At 34.4% G+C, this 19,161-nt stretch overlaps 2 protein-coding genes across 2 annotated transcripts; one reads left to right on the top strand and one right to left on the bottom strand.

Moving 5' to 3' along the window:
• The first annotated feature begins 160 nt into the window (after positions 1-160).
• LOC142616645 (uncharacterized) lies at positions 161-13,058 on the top strand. Its single transcript, XM_075789455.1, has 7 exons — positions 161-324; positions 727-971; positions 9,396-9,517; positions 9,842-10,159; positions 10,301-11,413; positions 12,017-12,203; positions 12,379-13,058. The coding sequence occupies exons 1-7, from the start codon at positions 161-163 to the stop codon at positions 13,056-13,058; spliced, it is 2,829 nt and encodes a 942-aa protein (XP_075645570.1).
• A 2,863-nt stretch (positions 13,059-15,921) lies between these two features.
• On the bottom strand, positions 15,922-18,884 carry LOC142614627 (uncharacterized). Its single transcript, XM_075787181.1, has 4 exons — positions 18,422-18,884; positions 16,835-16,993; positions 16,596-16,704; positions 15,922-16,477 (listed from the first exon to the last, which is right to left on the bottom strand). Exons 1-4 carry the CDS (start codon positions 18,875-18,877, stop codon positions 16,269-16,271), a joined length of 933 nt encoding a protein of 310 aa, XP_075643296.1. The 5' UTR covers positions 18,878-18,884; the 3' UTR covers positions 15,922-16,268.
• Positions 18,885-19,161: the final 277 nt, after the last annotated feature.

Below are 19,161 nucleotides of genomic sequence, written 5' to 3'. Positions count from 1 at the left end.
GATTCATCGTCCTTTCAGCTCATCCGTCGCCTTTTCGTACCGTCCAGCTATGAGTACCTTCTTTGCTTGTTAATTTATGTTCTTTATTTCGTATGTTGGTTCGTCGTTAATATAGATCTAGAGTCTTAGGTTTCCTTTACCCATCATCTGTAAGTGTCAGATGTCTAGTGAGGCGTTAAGTGGTAAGTCTTATGTCCGCGAGAGAGCAGGCTACAAAGAGGTGTTCCCGTCAGGTCAAGCAGACCAAGACATCTCTAGCGAGGAGAGGGAACCGTTAGCCAGCTTTTCTTCCAATGTGGAAGATGAAGGGCAGGATGAGGACAGGTCAGAGTATGACTCGAACGATGACTTAGACGGTATAGATCCACCGATCTAGTCCGTCATAGGCCCTGACGGTTTTAGGGAATTTATCATGCTTCCTTTGTGGACAATGAACGATTTCATCTCTGGCATCAAGCAACCACACTTCAATACGCTTAGGTAGAAATATCGGATACTTGATAACATTCCCATCCATCTACCTTTTAAGTCTGAGAAGTGCTATTATAAGGGTCTTGAAGAAGTTGGTGTGTATGAGCAAATGCTCAAAGCGAGCCTTTGATTCCCATTAAGTGCTTTGCACTGTCGTCTCCTTCAGTACTTAGGTTTGGTCATCAGCCAAATCTCACCAAATGCCTGGAGGGTTTTCCTAAGCGTTGAGGTTTTGTATGGTGTGATGTCTGATAGGGTGAGACGGTTAACAATGGAAGAGTTCTTTCATTGTTATCGTCCGTCTGAGATTACCAAGTCGAAGGGCATGTATAGCTTTGTGCCGAGGAGTCTGGTGTTTAGGTTAGTGTTTGAGACCCCAGACTCCAATCGTAACTGGAAGGGTCGATACTTCTTCCTTCATGGAGACGATTGGATGTGTCGTCCTGATGATAACGAATACATGCCGGTAGATAAGACTTGGGGGATAATGCCTCCGTCCGGTATGCACCTGAAGGAAAAATTCTGGTTTTGCATCTCATGCAAAACACACAGCGGAAGCAACGAACAAGAATCTATTTCATTCATGATTGATAACGTGTGCTATGTAAATTTTAGAATTTAAGAACAAGATAGTGTACCTTGGTGTGGAGAAATTCAAAACAAAGATTAGAAGTACTTGGGAAAACTTTTAATCTTCACTCCAATTCCACTTTACGCCCAAGATGTGTGGTCTCTCAATCAGTTTTCAAGGGAGAATGAAAATGTGTCTCGCACTCTCTCACACACCGTTTCTTTTTCTTTTTTTTTAATAAAAATTCTGTATGTTTCTCCGTTTATAACTAACTGATTATCTAATTGAGTTGGCCTATTGGGCCTTTCCAATTAGGCTTTAGTGTGTGGCTTAGAGTGGGACCAAAAGGGACCAATAAGGCACTAGCTCTAATGGGCCTTGGGCTTTTCCGTCAACTCTTGACAAGTCCAAAGTTACCATTAATTATATTTAATACCACTATATAAATATAATTGCACTCTAGACCTTATTAATAAATTATATCCTAAGACTTTATACATGCAATCCCTTCATAAAATATTCGTAGTAACACAAAGTCATAATTTTAGACTGTCACTTTGTAAATTACTACATCTTATCATTGAGTACCCGGTTTAATCCTTTAAAGTTATTCATTATATATTTATGAAATCCAATTTCATAAATATATACTTCAGTAATTTCTTACTAAAGTGGTTAGGCCTAACTTTATGAATAACTGAACCCATTAAATTTATCTAAAGGGAATATTTTATATCTCCATCAAGAGACTATGAATTCCATCTTGAGAATATATGTTCCATCAACACTAAATGTGGTTGCCCAACATACTGAGGTTTTGACCGTAACTTTAGATCTCACTCCTGATATATCAAAGCAACCCACACCTCATGATCAGGTCCATTATTCTCTCAGGATTAAGAGTTCATGCAAATAGAAGTCGTGAGATTTATTATTCATTTAACAGTTGTTAGGAGAATAATAAATCTCACAGCAGTCTTGTTCAATATGTCTTAACTCTTAAAACATATCAATATATCAACTAGAAGTTTCCACTTCCATGATCAAGACAAATCATCTTAGTTGATACGTTATAGTCTTCGCAGATGAAATGCCCAATTTCATCACCGACTACGAACTATAAATTCTGAGTTTACAAAGAACTTGTGATTTACATCTTCTGTGACTTTTCACATAAATCACATACAATGCATCTCATGGACTATATGATAATGTCCCATATTCATGTTACCATTATTTTAGATAATAATAAAATAACTTTATCAATCGCAATATTAAGTTATACATCATGTCATACATAATATCATACATAGCATCATACAATAGGATTTCAGGGCACTAATCCTAACAATCTCTCACTTGCCCTAAAGACTATTGTGCACTAATCTAACTCCCATTGCTTCCAAATGTGACTCGAAAGTCCTTTGAGGTAAGGTTTTGGTAAAAGAATCTGTTAGACTATTTGCACTTTCAATCTTTGCTACCACAACATCTCCATGAGCAACAATGTCTTGAATGATGTGGTACTTCCTCTCAATGTGCTTTCCTTTCTTGTGATTCCTTGGTTCTTTGGATTGTGCAACCGCTCCACTATTATCGCAAAACAATGTGATGGGAACTCGCTCCATTCTTATAACACCAAGATCAGAAAGAAATTTCTTGAGCCAAACAGCCTCATTTGCTGCTTCACAAGCAACAACGTACTCGGCTTCTATGGTAGAGTTCGCAATACAAGATTGCTTAACACTCCTCTAACTTATGGCTTCACCTCCTAAGGTGAAAACACATCTTGAAGTGGATTTTCTGAAATCTAGATATGATTGAAAATCTGAATCTATATAGCCAATGGGAATCAAATCCTCACTATGGTAAACAAGCATATAATCTCTCATTCTCCTAAGATACTTGAGAATATGATTTACAGCTTGCCAATGTTTTGGTTTTGGGTTTGATTGATATCGGCTGACCATGCCAACTAAATAACAAATATCGAGTCTAGTACAAAGCATGGCATACATGAGACTTCCCACTGCAGAAGCATAAGGAACTTGTCTCATCATATTTTCTTCCTTTTAAGTCTTAGGCCTTTGGTCATCAGACAGAGGAACTCCATGTCTAAATGGAAGCAATCCTTTCTTGGAGTTTTGCATGCTAAATCGTTCTAAAACCTTATCTATATATCCAGCTTGTGATAAGCCTAACATCTTATTCTTGCGATCTCGCCAAAGTTTGATCCTTAGAATAAAGTTAGCTCCACCCAAGTCCTTCATATCAAATTGGCTTGATAACTAAACTTTAACCGATGACATTACCCCTACATCATTCTCAATGAGTAGAATATCATCAACATAAAACACTAGGAACATTACTACTTTGTCTCGATGTCTTTTGTACACACATGGTTCATCAAGATTTTGTTCAAAACCAAATGACTTGATTGCTTGATCAAATCTGATGTTCCATGACCTAGATGCTTGTTTAAGTCCATAAATGGACCCATTCAACTTGCATACCATATGCTCTTGGTTCTTTGCTATGAAACTTTCTGGTTGCAACATGTATATTTCTTCTTCAAGATTGCCATTAAGAAATGCAGTCTTGACATCCATTTGCCAAATCTCATAATCATAATGAGCAGCAATAGATAAGAGAATTCTGATAGATTTAAACATGGTTACTGGTGAAAAAATTTCATCATAATCAATACTTTCTTTTTGTGTGTACCCTTTTGCCACTAGCCTTACTTTAAAGGTTTCAACCTTTCCATCTATCTCTCTCTTCCTCTTGTAAACTCATTTGCAGCCAACAGGTTTAATGACGTTAGGCGCCTTTACAAGATCCCATACATGATTGGAATACATAGAATCTAATTCAGATTTCATAGCTTGGACTCAATGATGTGCATCTATATCATTCATTGCTTTATCATAAGTGTAAGGATCCGATTCAGCCTCTTCTGAGATAGCCTCATAAGTTTCTCCCAAACCTATGAATCTTATAGGAGGCCGAACAATTCTCTCACTACGATGAGGCACCTGTGTACTAGACATCTCATGAGTAGTATCTTGTGGTGTATCTAATACAGTCACATCATTCCTAGTTTCATCTATTGGTTGTTCAACTACAGGTTCATTCATTTCAGCCAAGATAACTCTACTTCTCGGAGTAAAATTATTCATATAGTCATTTTTCAAGAATTTGGCATTTGTGCTAACAAACACTTTATTATCCTTATGACCATAGAATAAACCTCCAACTGTTCCTTTTGGATACCCTAGAAAAAATACCACTTCTGTTTTAGACTGTAACTTGTCAGACTTTCCTTTCAACACATATGCTGGACAACCCCAAATGTGGAGATGTCTCGTACTAAGCTTACGTCCATTCCACAACTCTACAGGTATTTTAGGAATAGACTTTGAAGGTACTAAATTCAGATTATACATTGCAATATTTAAGGCATATCCCCAAAAAGAAATTGGTAGAGTCGAATAACTCAACATGGACCTAACCATATCTAAAAGAGTCATATTCCTTCTTTCTGCTACACCATTTTGTTGTGGAGTTCCAGGTGCAATCAATTGGGATATAATCCCATTTTCAGTCAAGTAATCCTTAAAATCACCAAAAAGATATTCGCCACCTCGATCAGATCGAATGGCCTTTATGTGTTTACCCAATTGATTCTCAACTTCAGCCCTAAACTCCTTGATTTTTTCAAAGGGTTAGGACTTCCGTTTCATTAGGTACACATAACCAAATCTAGAGTAATCATCAGTGAAAGTAATGAAATACTCATAGCCACCTCTTGCTTGGATTGACATAGGATCACATACATCTGAATGTACTAGTTCTAACAAATCTTGGGCTCTTCTACCCTTTGTATTAAAAAGTCGTTTGGTCATCTTACCTTCCAAACAAGATTCGCAAACTGAAAAACCATCAAAGTCCATGGGCAGTAAAAGTCCATCTTTGATTAGTCTTTGAATCCTACTTGAATTAATATGACTTAAACGCAAGTGCCATAGATATTCATCACTAGTAGAAGGAAACTTTCTCTTTAATGATTTTACATAAGAGTTACTATCTAATTCAGAATTGTATAATTCATGCTTATCAAAAATTAAAATATAAAGACCATCCACAATATTACCAGAACAGATAAACACTTTATCCTTCTTTATTATAACATTGTCTTTCAGGATAACACAATATCTATGTTTACCTAAGTAAGTTGCAGAAATTAAATTCCTATGAACATTAGGTACATACAAACAGTCTTCCAATATTAAAACTCTGGACTTAAAACAAAAATTAAACACTCTAACAGCTTCAACCGGAATCTTGCTCCCATCAGCCAAAGTAAGAAATAGTTCTCCCTCATTCAACTTTCTGGTCTCCTGAACCCCTGCAAAGAATTGCATATATGATTAGTACAACCTGAATCCACACACCAGGAATCTGTTGGATTCTGTACCAAACATATTTCAAGAAAAAATGAACTTTTCATACCCTTATTCTTGGCAGCCTTGAATGTTGGACAATTCCTTTTCCAATGTCCTTTCTCACCACAATGGAAATACTTTCTTTTGGTTTTCTTTCCTTTGTTGGCAACCCCTAAGGCAATTTGTTTACCATCTTTCTTAGTGAAGTCATTCTTCTTCTTCTTCTTACCCTTGCCTTTCGACTTAAGTTGAGAAGTAGAAGCTTCACCCACATTGGCTTCACCCACATTGGCTTCAACACTAGAAGTACCAAGGATGCCTTCCGCCGCCACTAACTCATTTATTAATTCAGACAAAGAATAAATCTTTTTGTTCATATTATAATTGAGTCTGAATTCCTTGAATGATTTTGGTAGTGACTGGAGTATCATATCCACTTGGGATTCTCCATCAATGTTGGCACTTAAAACTTTTAATGTGTTCAGATTAGCAATCGTCCTAAGACAATGCTCCCTCACTAATCTTCCTACAGCCATTTTGGTATTATAAAATTGCCTCATGGTTTCTTGCCTTGCAGAGCGGCTTTACTCATCAAACATCTCCTTCAGACTATGCATTATGTTCGAAGCAAGTTCTACATCCTGCATTTGATGTTGTAGAACACTTGAGATAGATGCTAGGATATAGCACTTGGCCATCTCATTAGATTTCTGCCAACGATCATATCGCTGTTTTTCCTCAAGAGAAGCATCTAATGAATGAAAGGTAGGACATGGTTGAGTAAGCACATATTTGTGCTCTTCAGCAGTAAGAACAATGTCCAAATTTCTTTTCCAGTCAATATAGTTGGATCCAGTCAACATAATTGGATCCAGTCAGTTTGTTTTGGTTAAGAATAGAAACAAGTGGGCTAAATGATGCCATGATAAAATCTAAAAATAATAAACATGAATATAATAAGTAAATTGGACATTATCAATTTAGCATATAAGCATATAATATGGAACCTTAATAAAACCATAAAATAATATATGAAACGACAATCTAATTTCATATTCAATATCCCTCAGCATAAAGTGAACATAAAATACTATGATTGATTGAGAACTATTCTCATTATTAGTACTATCATGATAACTCTTATCAAATACTAATAATATGCCGTTTTACATTTAGCCTCTAAGTAATAATAGTAAGAACTCAGCATAGAGGATACTATAATACTTAGTCTAGTGTATACCATTGTCTAGAATCATGTGTAACTGCATTTCATCCCTTTAATAGGCTTATTTTGTAGTACCATGATAAAACATCCTCCGCATGGAATGCAAAGCTCGAAACTAAGACAAAGTGTTTATCAAACCACTATAAACCAGAAAATTCAATCTTGTAGGACCATGAAATAAATACTCTCCGCATGGAATGCTAAGCTCGAGGCAAAGACAAAGTATATATTTCACACTACTATGAACCAACAATGGAGGCCGTGAGATGCAACCCTTATATCTCTCTCCCACTAGATATTTTAAATTAAAGGTTTTTAAGATGAAAAACCATAATAATGCTAGAAACTTTGAAAATATAATTCTAATCTCATTAGAAATAAATTCCATCAAACTAGCATTAACATATATAAATATATATATATATATATATATAACGTAATATAAACTCATATATTACAAAACTATATTATATTATATTATATATATATAATACAATATATAATATATATATGATTATTATATTATATTATATATATATATAACTATTGTACTTTCAGATGGTGGAATCCTTTATATACGGATTCTATTTTTTTCATGGCCATAAAGGACAAAAGATACATAAAATATTGAAGCAATGCATTGAATGCCAAAAGATACAATAACAAAATCATGTACAGGGCAAGCATGACAATTACTAATATATAAACCAAAAGCCATGCAAGCATTGAAGTCAAACTGTGCATTTATAATCCAAAAGGTGCAAAAAGAATCCAAGCGCATTTAGGCCATGGACAGTTACACAGATTCCACTTGCAACAACTTGGTCAAGACACGGCATTCTTGCATTAATATCCAATCCGTTAACTTCCATTAATATAACAATCAATACATCAAGGCAATTTGTCAATGTATTAATACTCAACTGTATTCTTCCATTAATGGATCTCTTGGTTGATATACACTAACAGTGCCTTTCTATCATGACAGTTATTTCAATAGTCACACGGATATATTTATATACAAGTAATGCAATTCTCTTCATTATATTTATATGATTCAGAAAATTAAGAGACAAAGATAACGGTTTTCTTAAATTCTAAAATTTAATCACACGCTATACAATCACGATATGAGAACTTGGCTCTGATACCAATTGAAGGAAAAATTATGGTTTTGCATCTCATGCAAAACACACAGAGGAAGCAACAAACAATGATCTATTTCATTCATGATTGATAACGTGCGCTATGTAAATGTTAGAATTTAAGAACAAGATAGCGTACCTTGGTGTGGAGAAATTCAAAACAAAGATTAGAAGCACTTGGGAACACTTTTAATCTTTACTCCAATTCCATTTTACGCCCAAGATGTGTGGTCTCTCAATCAGTTTTCAAGGGAGAATGAAAGTGTGTCTCACACTCTCTCACATACCGTTTCTTTTTTTTTTTTAATAAAAATTATGTATGTTTCTCCCTTTATAACTAACTAATTATCTAGTTGGGCTGGCCTATTGGGTCTTTCCAATTGGGCTTTAGTGTGTGGCTTAGAGTGGGACCAAAATGGACCAATAAGACACTAGCTCCAATGGGCCTTGGGCTTTTTCATCAACTCTTGACAAGTCCAAAATTGCTATTAATTATATTTAATACCACTATATAAATATAATTGCACTCTAGGTCTTATTAATAAATTATATCCCAAGACTTTATTATATATGCAACCTCTTCATAAAATATTCGTAGTAACACAAAGTCATAAATATAGACTGCCACTTTGTAAATTACTACATTTTATCATTGAGTATCCGGTTTAATCCTTTAAAGTTATTCATTATATATTTATGAAATCCAATTTCATAAATATATATTTTAGTAATTTCTTACTAAAGTGGTTAGGTCTAACTCTCTAAATAACTGAACCCATTAAACTTATCTCAAGAGAATATTTTATATCCCCATTAAGAGACTATGAATTCCATCTTGAGAATATATGTTCTATCAACACTAAATGTGGTTGCCCAACATACTGAGGTTTTGATCGTAACTTTAGATCTCACTCCTGATATATCAAAACAACCCACACCTTATGATCAGGTCCATTATTCTCTCAGGATTAAAAGTTCATGCAAATAGAAGTCGTGAGATTTATTATTCATTTGACAGTTGTTAGGAGAATAATAAATCTCACAGCAGTCCTGTTCAATATTTCTTAACTCTTAAAACATATTAACTAGAAGTCTCCACTTCCAAGATCAAGACAAATCATCTTAGTTGATACGTTATAGTCTTCGCAGATGAAATGCCCAATTTCATCACCGACTACGAACTATAAATTCTGAGTTTACAAAGAACTTGTGATTTACATCTTCTTTAACTTTTCACATAAATCACATACAATGCATCTCATGGACTATATGATAATATCCCATATTCATGTTACCATTATTTTAGATAATAATAAAATAATTTTATCAATCACAATATTAAGTTATACATCATGTCATACATAATATCATACATAGTATCATACAATAGGATTTAAGGGTACTAATCCTAACAGCACCCGTCTTACTTTACAAGTTTTTATTAAGTATTGAAGTTATTCTAACCGTTCAATTTTGCAACGAGGGAACGTCCACCTGTTACCACAGAACAATTTGGTTTCTTTGAAAAAATCTTCTAGACCACCAGGTTGTCGGAGAGGACTTGGATAAAGCTCGTCACCTTGGACACCCTGCTAGTCAAGGGTCTGGTGTGATGAAGTTGCCCCTTAATCTAGGGATAGGTAGGGGTAAGGGTCTGATGGTGAATCCAATAAATTTAAACAGAGCCTTGGAATTTAAAGAATGTTTAGACAATTGCAGCTTTTTGGATTAGGGCTTTGCTGGCCCAAAGTTTACCTGGACCAACAAAAGACCTATCACTAGTCTTATTCTTAAAAGGCTTGATAGATGTTTTGTTAATCCTAGTTGGAGAATGTTGTATCCTGAAGCTTCAATAACCCATCTACCCCAAACTTTCTCGGACCACTGTCCAGTTTTAATTGAACTTTTGGGCAGTAGAACTAATGCCACAAATAAAACATTTCGTTTTCATACCATGTGGCTACTGCACCCCCAATTTCCAAAGGTTGTTGAGGAAGCGTGGTTTGAGGATAGGTTCCTTCCTATAGTCATTTCTAAATTTACCACTAAATTTAAGAAGTGGAATTCTGAAGTTTTTGGGAATCTGTTTGCAAGGAAAAGAAGAGTACTTGCTAGAATGGGTGGAGTTCAAAAAGCTATAGCTTGTCATCCAAGTGAAGGCCTTCTCAAGTTGGAGAAAGCTCTAATTGAGGAGCATGCCTTGATCATGCTTCAAGAGGAGGAGTTTTGGGCATTGAAATCCAGGCTGAATGCTACAACTTTTAGGGATTGTAATACCTCGTATTTTCACATCATAACTATGGTTAGGAGATAGAAAAACAAAATCAGATGTATAATGGATGGGACCGGGGAATGGGTTTATGATGAGGCTAAGATTAAGGAACATATTCAGTCTGAATTTTCTAAATTGTATACATCAGACTTATGTATGGCCTATATTTAGTCTCTTGTCATTAACTTTTCTTGTTGTATGCTTTCTAAAGAGGAGAAGAATAGAATGGGCAGAGAAGTGGTTGATGAGGAGATTAAGGCTGCTTTATGGTCCCTTAAGGCATTTAAGGTCCCTTGTCCTGATGGTTTGCACGCTGGATTTTTTCAACATTTTTGGCATGATGTGCAAGCCTCTGTTTGCCATGAAGTAAAGAAGGCTTTTACTTTTGGAACCATTCCAGACTATTTGAACACTACCTTGATAACACTCATCCCTAAGTGTAACAATCCTGAGTCATTGGCTAACTTTAGACCCATCAGTTTGTGCAACTCTGTTTATAAAGTCATCTCAAAGGTGCTTGTTGCGAGAATCTGGCCATTGCTTAATAGCCTCATATCTCCAATTCAAATTGCCTTTGTACCAGGAAGAAGAGGAGTTGATAATGTAGTAATTGCTCAAGAACTTTTATATACGATGGATAGAAAGAAGGGTAAAGATGGCTTTATGGCAATAAAGGTGGATCTTGAAAAATCATATGATTGGTTGGAGTGGAGTTTTATACACAAAGTGCTTCAAGCTTTTCGGCTTCCACATAATATCATAAAGTTGATCATGAGCTGCATTTGGACCTCATCCTTGTCAATGTTGTTGAATGGTTGCGCTCTTGATTCTTTCAACCCCTCTAGGGGCATTAGGCAAGGAGACCCACTATCCCCATATCTATTTATTTTGTGCATGGAGTATTTAGGGCTTTTGATTGAAGGGAATGTCTCCAACGGTTCATGGAGTCCCATCAAGGCTTCTCGGGGGAATATTAGAATTTTTCATCTCTTCTTTGCTGATAACCTCATTCTTTTTGCCAAGGTTACTAAGGAGATTGGTGAAAAGATAAATTGTGCTAAATCTAGAATATACTTCTCCCCAAATGTCAGAGCTGAGTTGACAGAGAGAAATTGTGATAAGCTGGGAATGTTTGAAACGAAAAATTTTAGGAAGTATTTAGGGTTTCCCCTTAAACATAAAGGGGCTCCGAGAAGGCAATTTGATTTCGTGGCTAATCGGGTTATGAAGAAATTGGTTGGATGGAAGACCAAATTTTTATCCTTTGCTGGAAGGGTGGTCTTGGTGAAGTGGTGATGTTAGCCATACCAAACCATGTCATGCAAGGAGTTGCTCTTCCTAACCATCTATGTGATAAATTGGATAAAATAAATAGAGATTTCTTGTGGGGATCAACCAATGAGAAGAGGAAAATGCACCTAGTTGGGTGGGAAAAAGTTATAAGACGTAAGGAAGAAGGTGGGTTGGGGATTCAGTCAGCTAGAGCTAAAAATATTTCGATGTTGGCTAAACTGAATTGGCGCATTTATCATGAAAATGAGGCTTTATAGGCAAGGATGCCCCTGACTAAATATTGTTCAATTGACAGAAACAAAGCTACCACTCTCGATGGTCTTCCTTCTTCTTCTAATTGGAATGCTATCAAGGTCGGCTTTACTGTATTTTTTCCAAGGGAATTTGGTGGAGGGTTGGGAACAACCCTAGAAAGAGTGTTTGGATGGACAGTTGGATCAAAGGGAAGATTTGCAGCTCACCATAGCTGATTTTCGGGACATTTCTGACTAGAAGTGGGAGAGATTGTCTTTTGCCTTACCTTCTTGCATTCAAGATAAAATCCAAGCAATCCCATTTCAGGAGTTTGGAATTAGAGAGGATGTATTGGTGTAGAAGTTTACAAAGGATGGAGATTTTTCCACTAATTCGGTCTACCTTAGTAATAAGGCTGATACTGGTGTGGAGAATACATTTAAGAGTGCTTGGATATGGAAGTTGGATTCGATTCCAAAGATAAAGAATATTTTTTGGCTGTGTATGCACAATAGTGCACCTGTGAGGGGGGTCCTTGCGAGCAGGGGTATGAATTGCAACCCTCTCTGCCCCTTGTGTAGAAACCAGGATGAGACTATTGATCATTTACTAAGGGAGTGTGTTTTTGTTCATCAGTTTTGGTTAAAGATGCGAAATCCTCACATCATACCGCCTGTACATAATCAAAATTTGGGTGATTGGTTATATGATAATTGTCACAGCAACCGTATGCATCACAGTAGCATACCTTGGAGTGTTGTTTTTCCTTTCACTATTTGGAATTTATGGAAACATCAACAGAGTGGTGTTTGATAATATTCCTATTAACATGAATCTTCATGAGCATTGTTTAAGCCAAGCTAGGGAGTTTTTCTTTTGTGTTGGAAAGATGAGGGAAGTTATTCACAGCGTTTCAATTCAGGTGAAGTGGACCAAACCTCCTGAAGGGTGGTATAAACTCAATACGGATGGAGCATCGTGTGGGAACCCAGGCAAAGCAGGGGATTGGGGACTAATAAGAAATTGCAGCGGGTTTTGGGTTAAAGGTTTTGCAAGATCCATAGGTTTTGCTTCCAGCATTACATCTGAATGTTGGGCTTTAAGGGATGGATTGATGGTGGCATTGAGTGAAGGAATCCAGAATCCGATTGTGGAATTGGATGCAAGAGTGGTAGTAGTAGATCTTGTTAGCTCTAATGTGGACTCTAATAAACCATACTCTCCTCTATTGTGTGACTGCAGGTGCTTGCTGAGAAGGTTTCCTCGAGTCCAAGTGAAGCATGTTTATAGGGAAGACAACCGGTGTGCAGACGCACTTGCGAGATGGGGGTTCATCATGGTGGAAGATTTTGATGTATTTAGTTTCCCACCAAGTACTGATATTTTGTATTTAGTTAATTAGGATCTAGTTGGCATGTATGTTAATAAAATTGTGAACTCTGGTCTCACCACTAGTGTGAGATAGCTGTAAGTTTGTTTCCCATTAACAAAAAAAAAAGATTAGGTCTTTCATTTATTTATATATTTTTTAATGAGATAATAATTGATATTTTTTTAGGTTAAAATATTGTTCTTGTATCTAAAATTTGTATAAATATCTTTTTTTTTTCTCTTAAATCTTTTTAAAAAAATTATTTTATATCTCTAAACTTTTAAAAGAGTTTTTTTTTATTTTATTTTTTATTTTTTTACCTTAGTTATTTAAGGGCAAAAATAATGATGAAAAAAAAACTTCTTTCAATAGTTTATAGAAAAAAGATTGAACTTCATGAAAATTTCAAGAACGAAAACAATTGTTTATTGTACCAATTTTGATGGAAAATTTTATGTGAAAATAGTTTTTTGCATTTTCTTGTATTTGGTAGTATCATAAAAAAAAATAAGTAAAGAAAATTATGTCTTGACTCCTCTTATTTGGTTTAGCTTAAGATAGAGTTGTTTTCTAGAAAGATTACTTGAGATAGAGTTGTTTTCCAAAAAATGTTGGAAAACAACTTTATCTCAAACAAAGCTAATTAATAAGGAAAGTCAAGAAATAATTTTCCAACTCATGCTTAACTTGCTACCAAATATAGGAAAATAAGATAATTTCTAGAAAATGCTTTTTAGAAAATTATTCATTTTCCAAAAAATAATAAATGTTAATGTTGAAACAAACGAAGTATTAAGACTTCTTGAGAACCTTCCCAACTCCAACTTATGCTCTTGGTCAATTTATTTAATACAATACACTAGTGATGCATAAATGATCTTTAGTTCCAGCCAATTAGTGAAGCATAGGATTTGTTAGGTCACCAATTTGGCTTAAAAAGTAAATTTGGGTTTTGGACATAGTTCGATTACAACTCTCACAAAAAAAATTTACATGGTTACATATTTTGAAATATGATCATTGGATTACATGTTTTTTTATGTTCTTAACACACATATCAAATTTCGTGTCAACCGGATGTTATACTATACAAAAACTTGTTTTTTATGAACAATTTAAGACTACAAAACTTGAAATTTAATCATTTAGTTGATGACATAACTATTGATTTTTGATTTTCTAGAAATTTCATAATCCTAGAGGATATAAAAGGAAAATAGAATTTAATAGTAGATTTGTCAGAATTCACACCAATAAAAAGATATTCAGTAGAGTTGTAGCCAACTTACAAACTAGTTTGTAACTAAACATTATTCTTTAGATTTTCTTTCCTTTATTTTTATTTTACTTATTTTTAGTGTTATTTCATTGATTATACATTTCAAAGTTCTATTTGTAGTCTCCTAAGAAAATGAAAATGGGAAGAAAATAGAAAGAATGACAAGATGGAATTACAAGGAAAGAAGGAAGAGCTTTATAAGTAACAAAAAGTGGTTTGAATAAGGGGTAAATACAAAAAGTGGGGAATGCAGAGTTCAATTTTTAACTTCTACTTTGAAAATATATAGTTTAGCTTTTACAATTGTCACTAGACAAGCGAGTAGGTTAGAGGGACATGGATAATCAATCTTTTACATTTGTCGCTGGACTAGCAAGTAGGTTAATGGCCTTGATACGTGTGCAAAAATCTTTGAAAAATGTGTATTCTTTTTCAAAAAATATGTATAGCAACTCATAATTGATCATTTATTAATTCTTAACTTGTGGTTTTAAAATGTTTGTTAACCATACGCTTTTAAGCTTCTTAAACAATCGTGTCTTTTTTTTTTTTATTAAATAAGTAAAATATTGAAATTTTAAACGACTCTTTCTTCCATGCTAATCTTATGCTAGGTGTATCATTCATTTCACAAGTATGAAGAGTTTAGGTGTGTAGATTCCACTTACATGTGAAAGTTCCTTTTACAAGTACGTAGTGTTAGGTCTGTAGATTCTACTTACAGGTGAAAGTCACCACCTAATTAAAATAAAGTTGAATCTTAAGATAAATTTTAAATTTTAGGTGGGTTTAGTTTATCAAAAAAAAAAAAAAAAATAAGGTGGGTATAGTTCAAATGTTTGAAACATGACTATTTTAAGATCTATTCTTTTCAACAAATGGAGAAGGGAATGTGAACCTGGTTCTCCTTATTAAAAAAAAGAAAAAGAAAAAAAAGAAGAAAGTAATACTATTGAATTAGAAGTCTCTTGACAACTTTATTTTAATATTTAAAGCTCTAAACTGGTGTCATAGTTTAGTAGATTCGTTTGATTTCTAGTCATAATTGATCTTTGGCCAAAAATTTGCCTTTAAATGGATTTTTCTTTTCTTCCAGGTGGCCCAAGAAAAATTTATTAGTAAGATAAATACTAGTAATAAATTCTCTCATTACTCCCTCTCTATTTCTCCGAAAATTTTCCAATTTGATCAGATCCATTCAACCGAATCGTTGAATGACCATCATCAAGTCAACATTCAAACAAGAAAAAAGTTCCAAAGCTAAGGCTTCAAGAGAAAAACAAATAAACAAACACACACATACACGCAGACCCATGTTCTGGTGTATTTAGATTCTTTTTAAGTTCTTTCTAATATTTTTCATGTTTCAATTCTCAAACAGGGCAAGAAACAGGGTAGCCTAAAACAGAGAGAGCCCCCAAAACCATCATCTGCGCATCTCACATTAGAAACAATATATTCACACAAGCATTCACCTGACCTACTAGTCACTTTGCAATTGGACTGATTTTTGGAAGATTCCAAAATTTCCTTTTTTTTTGGCAAGCAGAAAGAATGATTCTTATATCCTTCTGGCAAAATGTTCAAGCAAGATTACAAGATACCCTTTGATCATTTTATTTTGTAATACATAAACTTTTATTTTAAAGATAACCAGATGACAATTGAAGTTTCAGAAGAGCAATGGAATCCAGGAAAGAATTGCACTGAAAATTCCTCATGTTTTAGCCTGTTCTGCCACTACTAAGAGACAAAAAGGGACATTTAATGAAAGGAAGCTTCACTCATTTCTTTGCTTCTCCCATTGATTTTCAAACCAGAAAACAACAACTAGAGAAAGAAAACACGCGTTATCTAATAAACTTGTACACCCAAAGAACCTCAAGACAAACAATTCAAGTCAGACGACTCTCATGTAAAATCCCGGTCGACATCAAAAGAAACTGTGTTATGCACGACCACTATGACATTCCATTGATATCATCTTTCACAGTCTGGATGTATTCAATACCAGTCTTTCCATTGTGTGTAAGCACCTCAAAATTTCCTGCAGTAAATGAATGGTCTTTGTGGAAGATGGGTCTTCTTAGTTCTGTATATGCACAATACTCTACTGCATAAACAGTAGTATCCTTCATGAATGTAGAAACTGCCACCCCAACTCCTTCCCCTGCAAAAACACAAGTCAATAACAACTCACCGCTTGAAGTTTGAACTGCAAAACTAATTCTTGATACAATGACATGGATTGAAATTCGAGAGATGGTGTAGCGAAGAGTGAATTATACCATGTGTGACAAGTAGCAAGTTTTCTGTAGGATATTTATCTGCCAATGCCTGAAAAATATTAGCATATCTAGTCCTTGCACCTGGCACAGTCTCTTCCCACTGCGGCAACTATGATTCCTCCAGCCAAAACCTCAATTAGCCATAATCATTGTGCAGATGTATGTATATATGCCTATTGTACCAGAATATTCCCAACGGAAAATAAAAATATGAAAAGGATATTCAATAAAAAAAATACCTCTTTATACACTGGTTCCACAGTGTTGTCCACTGTCCCAGCTGGAAACTTTCCTTCAAGTTCTGAGATATTGAAGCCCCAGTTTCCATCTTTAGGAGCCAAACCAGGTCTGATTGCTTCAGTGTTTAGCATCTCACATAATCCATACTCGATAGAGACCTGAAAATCGGGAGAAAAAAAAAAGATTCAAGAAGGAAGTTGATTAGCCAACAGTGATCCAATTACATTTCTATGAATAGTATCAGAAATCCAGTAATTAAATAATTCATAGATAGAATTTCGAGTATAGCATGACTATATAACAACTCTATGTTTAAACAGCTCATTTAGCAGATTTTAATGATGTATACATTAATGGACAAAACTCATCAAGCTATCAGAAATTCTGAAAATAATCGACTGGTAGACGTTTTATGTTAGTATCCTTAAATTAAACTTATCCAATTAAATCCTTTTACCAATCCATGTATAATTCCATCTATTGCACCCCCGGTAATCATGGTCAAAAAGTTACAAGATAACGAAAAGTCCATTGGTCCAATATTCAAACTTTGGAAAAATAACAATTATGGTACTAGTACCCGCCTTGCTACGCTATGTGTAATATTACTCTGTCAATTACAGAGCTGGTCATGAAGTCAGTGATCAACACCCAACTCTAAGTTCAAAGCAATTATAAGAAAACAAAAAAAATAAATAAATCAAAAAAATCAAAAATCAAAAATCAAATCAAATCAAATCTTTTTATCAAATCAATTAACTTGGTGTAAATACAATTTCTCACAAATACCAGATTTTACAATAAACTTTACCCATATTTTCTTTTTCCTTTTCTCTTTTTGGTTTACACCCAAAAAAAAAAAAAATCATTCAAATTTACATCTCTGCTTAATAAAATCAAAATTATGCAACAAATAATCTTGATTATAATTCAATTAAGCATTAAACTCATAAATTAATACATAATAAAGTAACCAAATTTTACGCTAGCCGTCAACCTACGCATCCTTCTTGTTTTTTCCGGCAGTACAAAACAAAATATATGACACTAAATACAGACAGAGTTTTTGTTGTATTCAACTTAAAAAAATCAATCTTGATCTTACAACATCGACAACTGTTAATAAATTATTTTAAAAAAGTTTTGACACCTACTTTCATAAATAATAAGTAAATATTAAAATTCATTAAAAAAAAACTAATTACTTTTCTTTTCATATAAAAAATTTCTAAAAATATTATCTAAACCAATATATAGTCAAATATCAAATGAAAGTTATATATATCAACAACATCAACAACTACTCAAATTAATCAAATAAGAATGTCGCACCTAATTATCAAAAATATTAAAACAAAAATGATTAATAAATTATTTTAAGAAAATTTTGAAGTCACTTCTATTAGAAATAAGTAAATAACAAAACCCGTAAAACAAATTCATTACATATTTTTTTTTCTTTTCTAATACAAAATTTCTAAAATATTTTCTAAACTAATGCATCGTTAAGATAAAAACATATGGCCATACAATCAAAATATCAAGTGAAAGCTATATATATGGGAATGTGAAAAGACAGAAAAGACCTTGAGTTTGGAGGGATCGATGGAGACGTTGTCGCCAGTGAGGTTGTTGGGATCATCGTGAAGGGCAGAAAGAGCAGAGACGACTTGAGATGCGGTCTCTACGCAGCGGACGAAAGGGGACACGAAGACCCGGTGGATTGGGAACCCGAGTTGATTTCGGATCTTCCGACCGGTGCAAAAGGCCCGGACCCGACCCTCCTCCACGAGAGGTGGGTCCCACGGCCTCTCTGCGGTGGTCACCCACAATGGCTCGAAGTTGTCCTTGCGGTCTCCGTGTCGCATTACGACAACGTTTTGGTGCTGCTGCTGTTGTTGTTGTTGCTGATGATGGTTTTCCTGGGATTCCGAGGACGGATGCTCCATTTCTTGTTTTTTATTTTTTTTATTTTTTAGACAGAGAAAGAGAGAGAGATGGGATTCGATCAGTTGTGTTTTGTTGAAGCGTACAATGTTCATTTTCTAGGAAGCGTATAGAGCTTCTATTTATAGGTAAAAGGAAAGGCGGCTTTTTTTTTTTTTTTCCTTCAAATTACTAGAAAAAAAAAAAAAAAAAAAAAAAAAAAAAAAAAAAAAGAAAAGAAGAAGAAGAAGAAGGAAGGGGACTAGAAATTATATAAAGATGGGTGAGGTTACTTTCTTACGGGGACAAAAAATTTTATATATATATATAAATATATTGAAAGTTTACTTGTTAGGTAAAACACTAGTGATGTTTAGACTTCTTTTTTAAAATAGTCAAT

The sequence above is a fragment of the Castanea sativa genome, chromosome 11, assembly GCF_040712315.1.
Source record: "Castanea sativa cultivar Marrone di Chiusa Pesio chromosome 11, ASM4071231v1".
Classification (NCBI taxonomy): Eukaryota; Viridiplantae; Streptophyta; class Magnoliopsida; order Fagales; family Fagaceae; genus Castanea; species Castanea sativa.
Note: the sequence above shows the minus strand (reverse complement) of the source record. Positions and strands in the feature narration are given on the sequence as shown.

Coding starts and splice junctions, on each gene's coding strand:
- LOC142616645 (XM_075789455.1), top strand. CDS start 161: ATGTCTAGTGAGGCGTTAAGTGGTAAGTCTTATGTCCGCGAGAGAGCA. Junction 972..9,395: donor GGGGATAATGCCTCCGTCCG/GTATGCACCTGA, acceptor AAAATCTTCTAG/ACCACCAGGTTGTCGGAGAG. Junction 9,518..9,841: donor GTAGGGGTAAGGGTCTGATG/GTGAATCCAATA, acceptor CAATTTCCAAAG/GTTGTTGAGGAAGCGTGGTT.
- LOC142614627 (XM_075787181.1), bottom strand. CDS start 18,877: ATGAACATTGTACGCTTCAACAAAACACAACTGATCGAATCCCATCTC. Junction 16,705..16,834: donor TGGAACCAGTGTATAAAGAG/GTATTTTTTTTA, acceptor GAGGAATCATAG/TTGCCGCAGTGGGAAGAGAC. Junction 16,478..16,595: donor CTTGCTACTTGTCACACATG/GTATAATTCACT, acceptor GTGTTTTTGCAG/GGGAAGGAGTTGGGGTGGCA.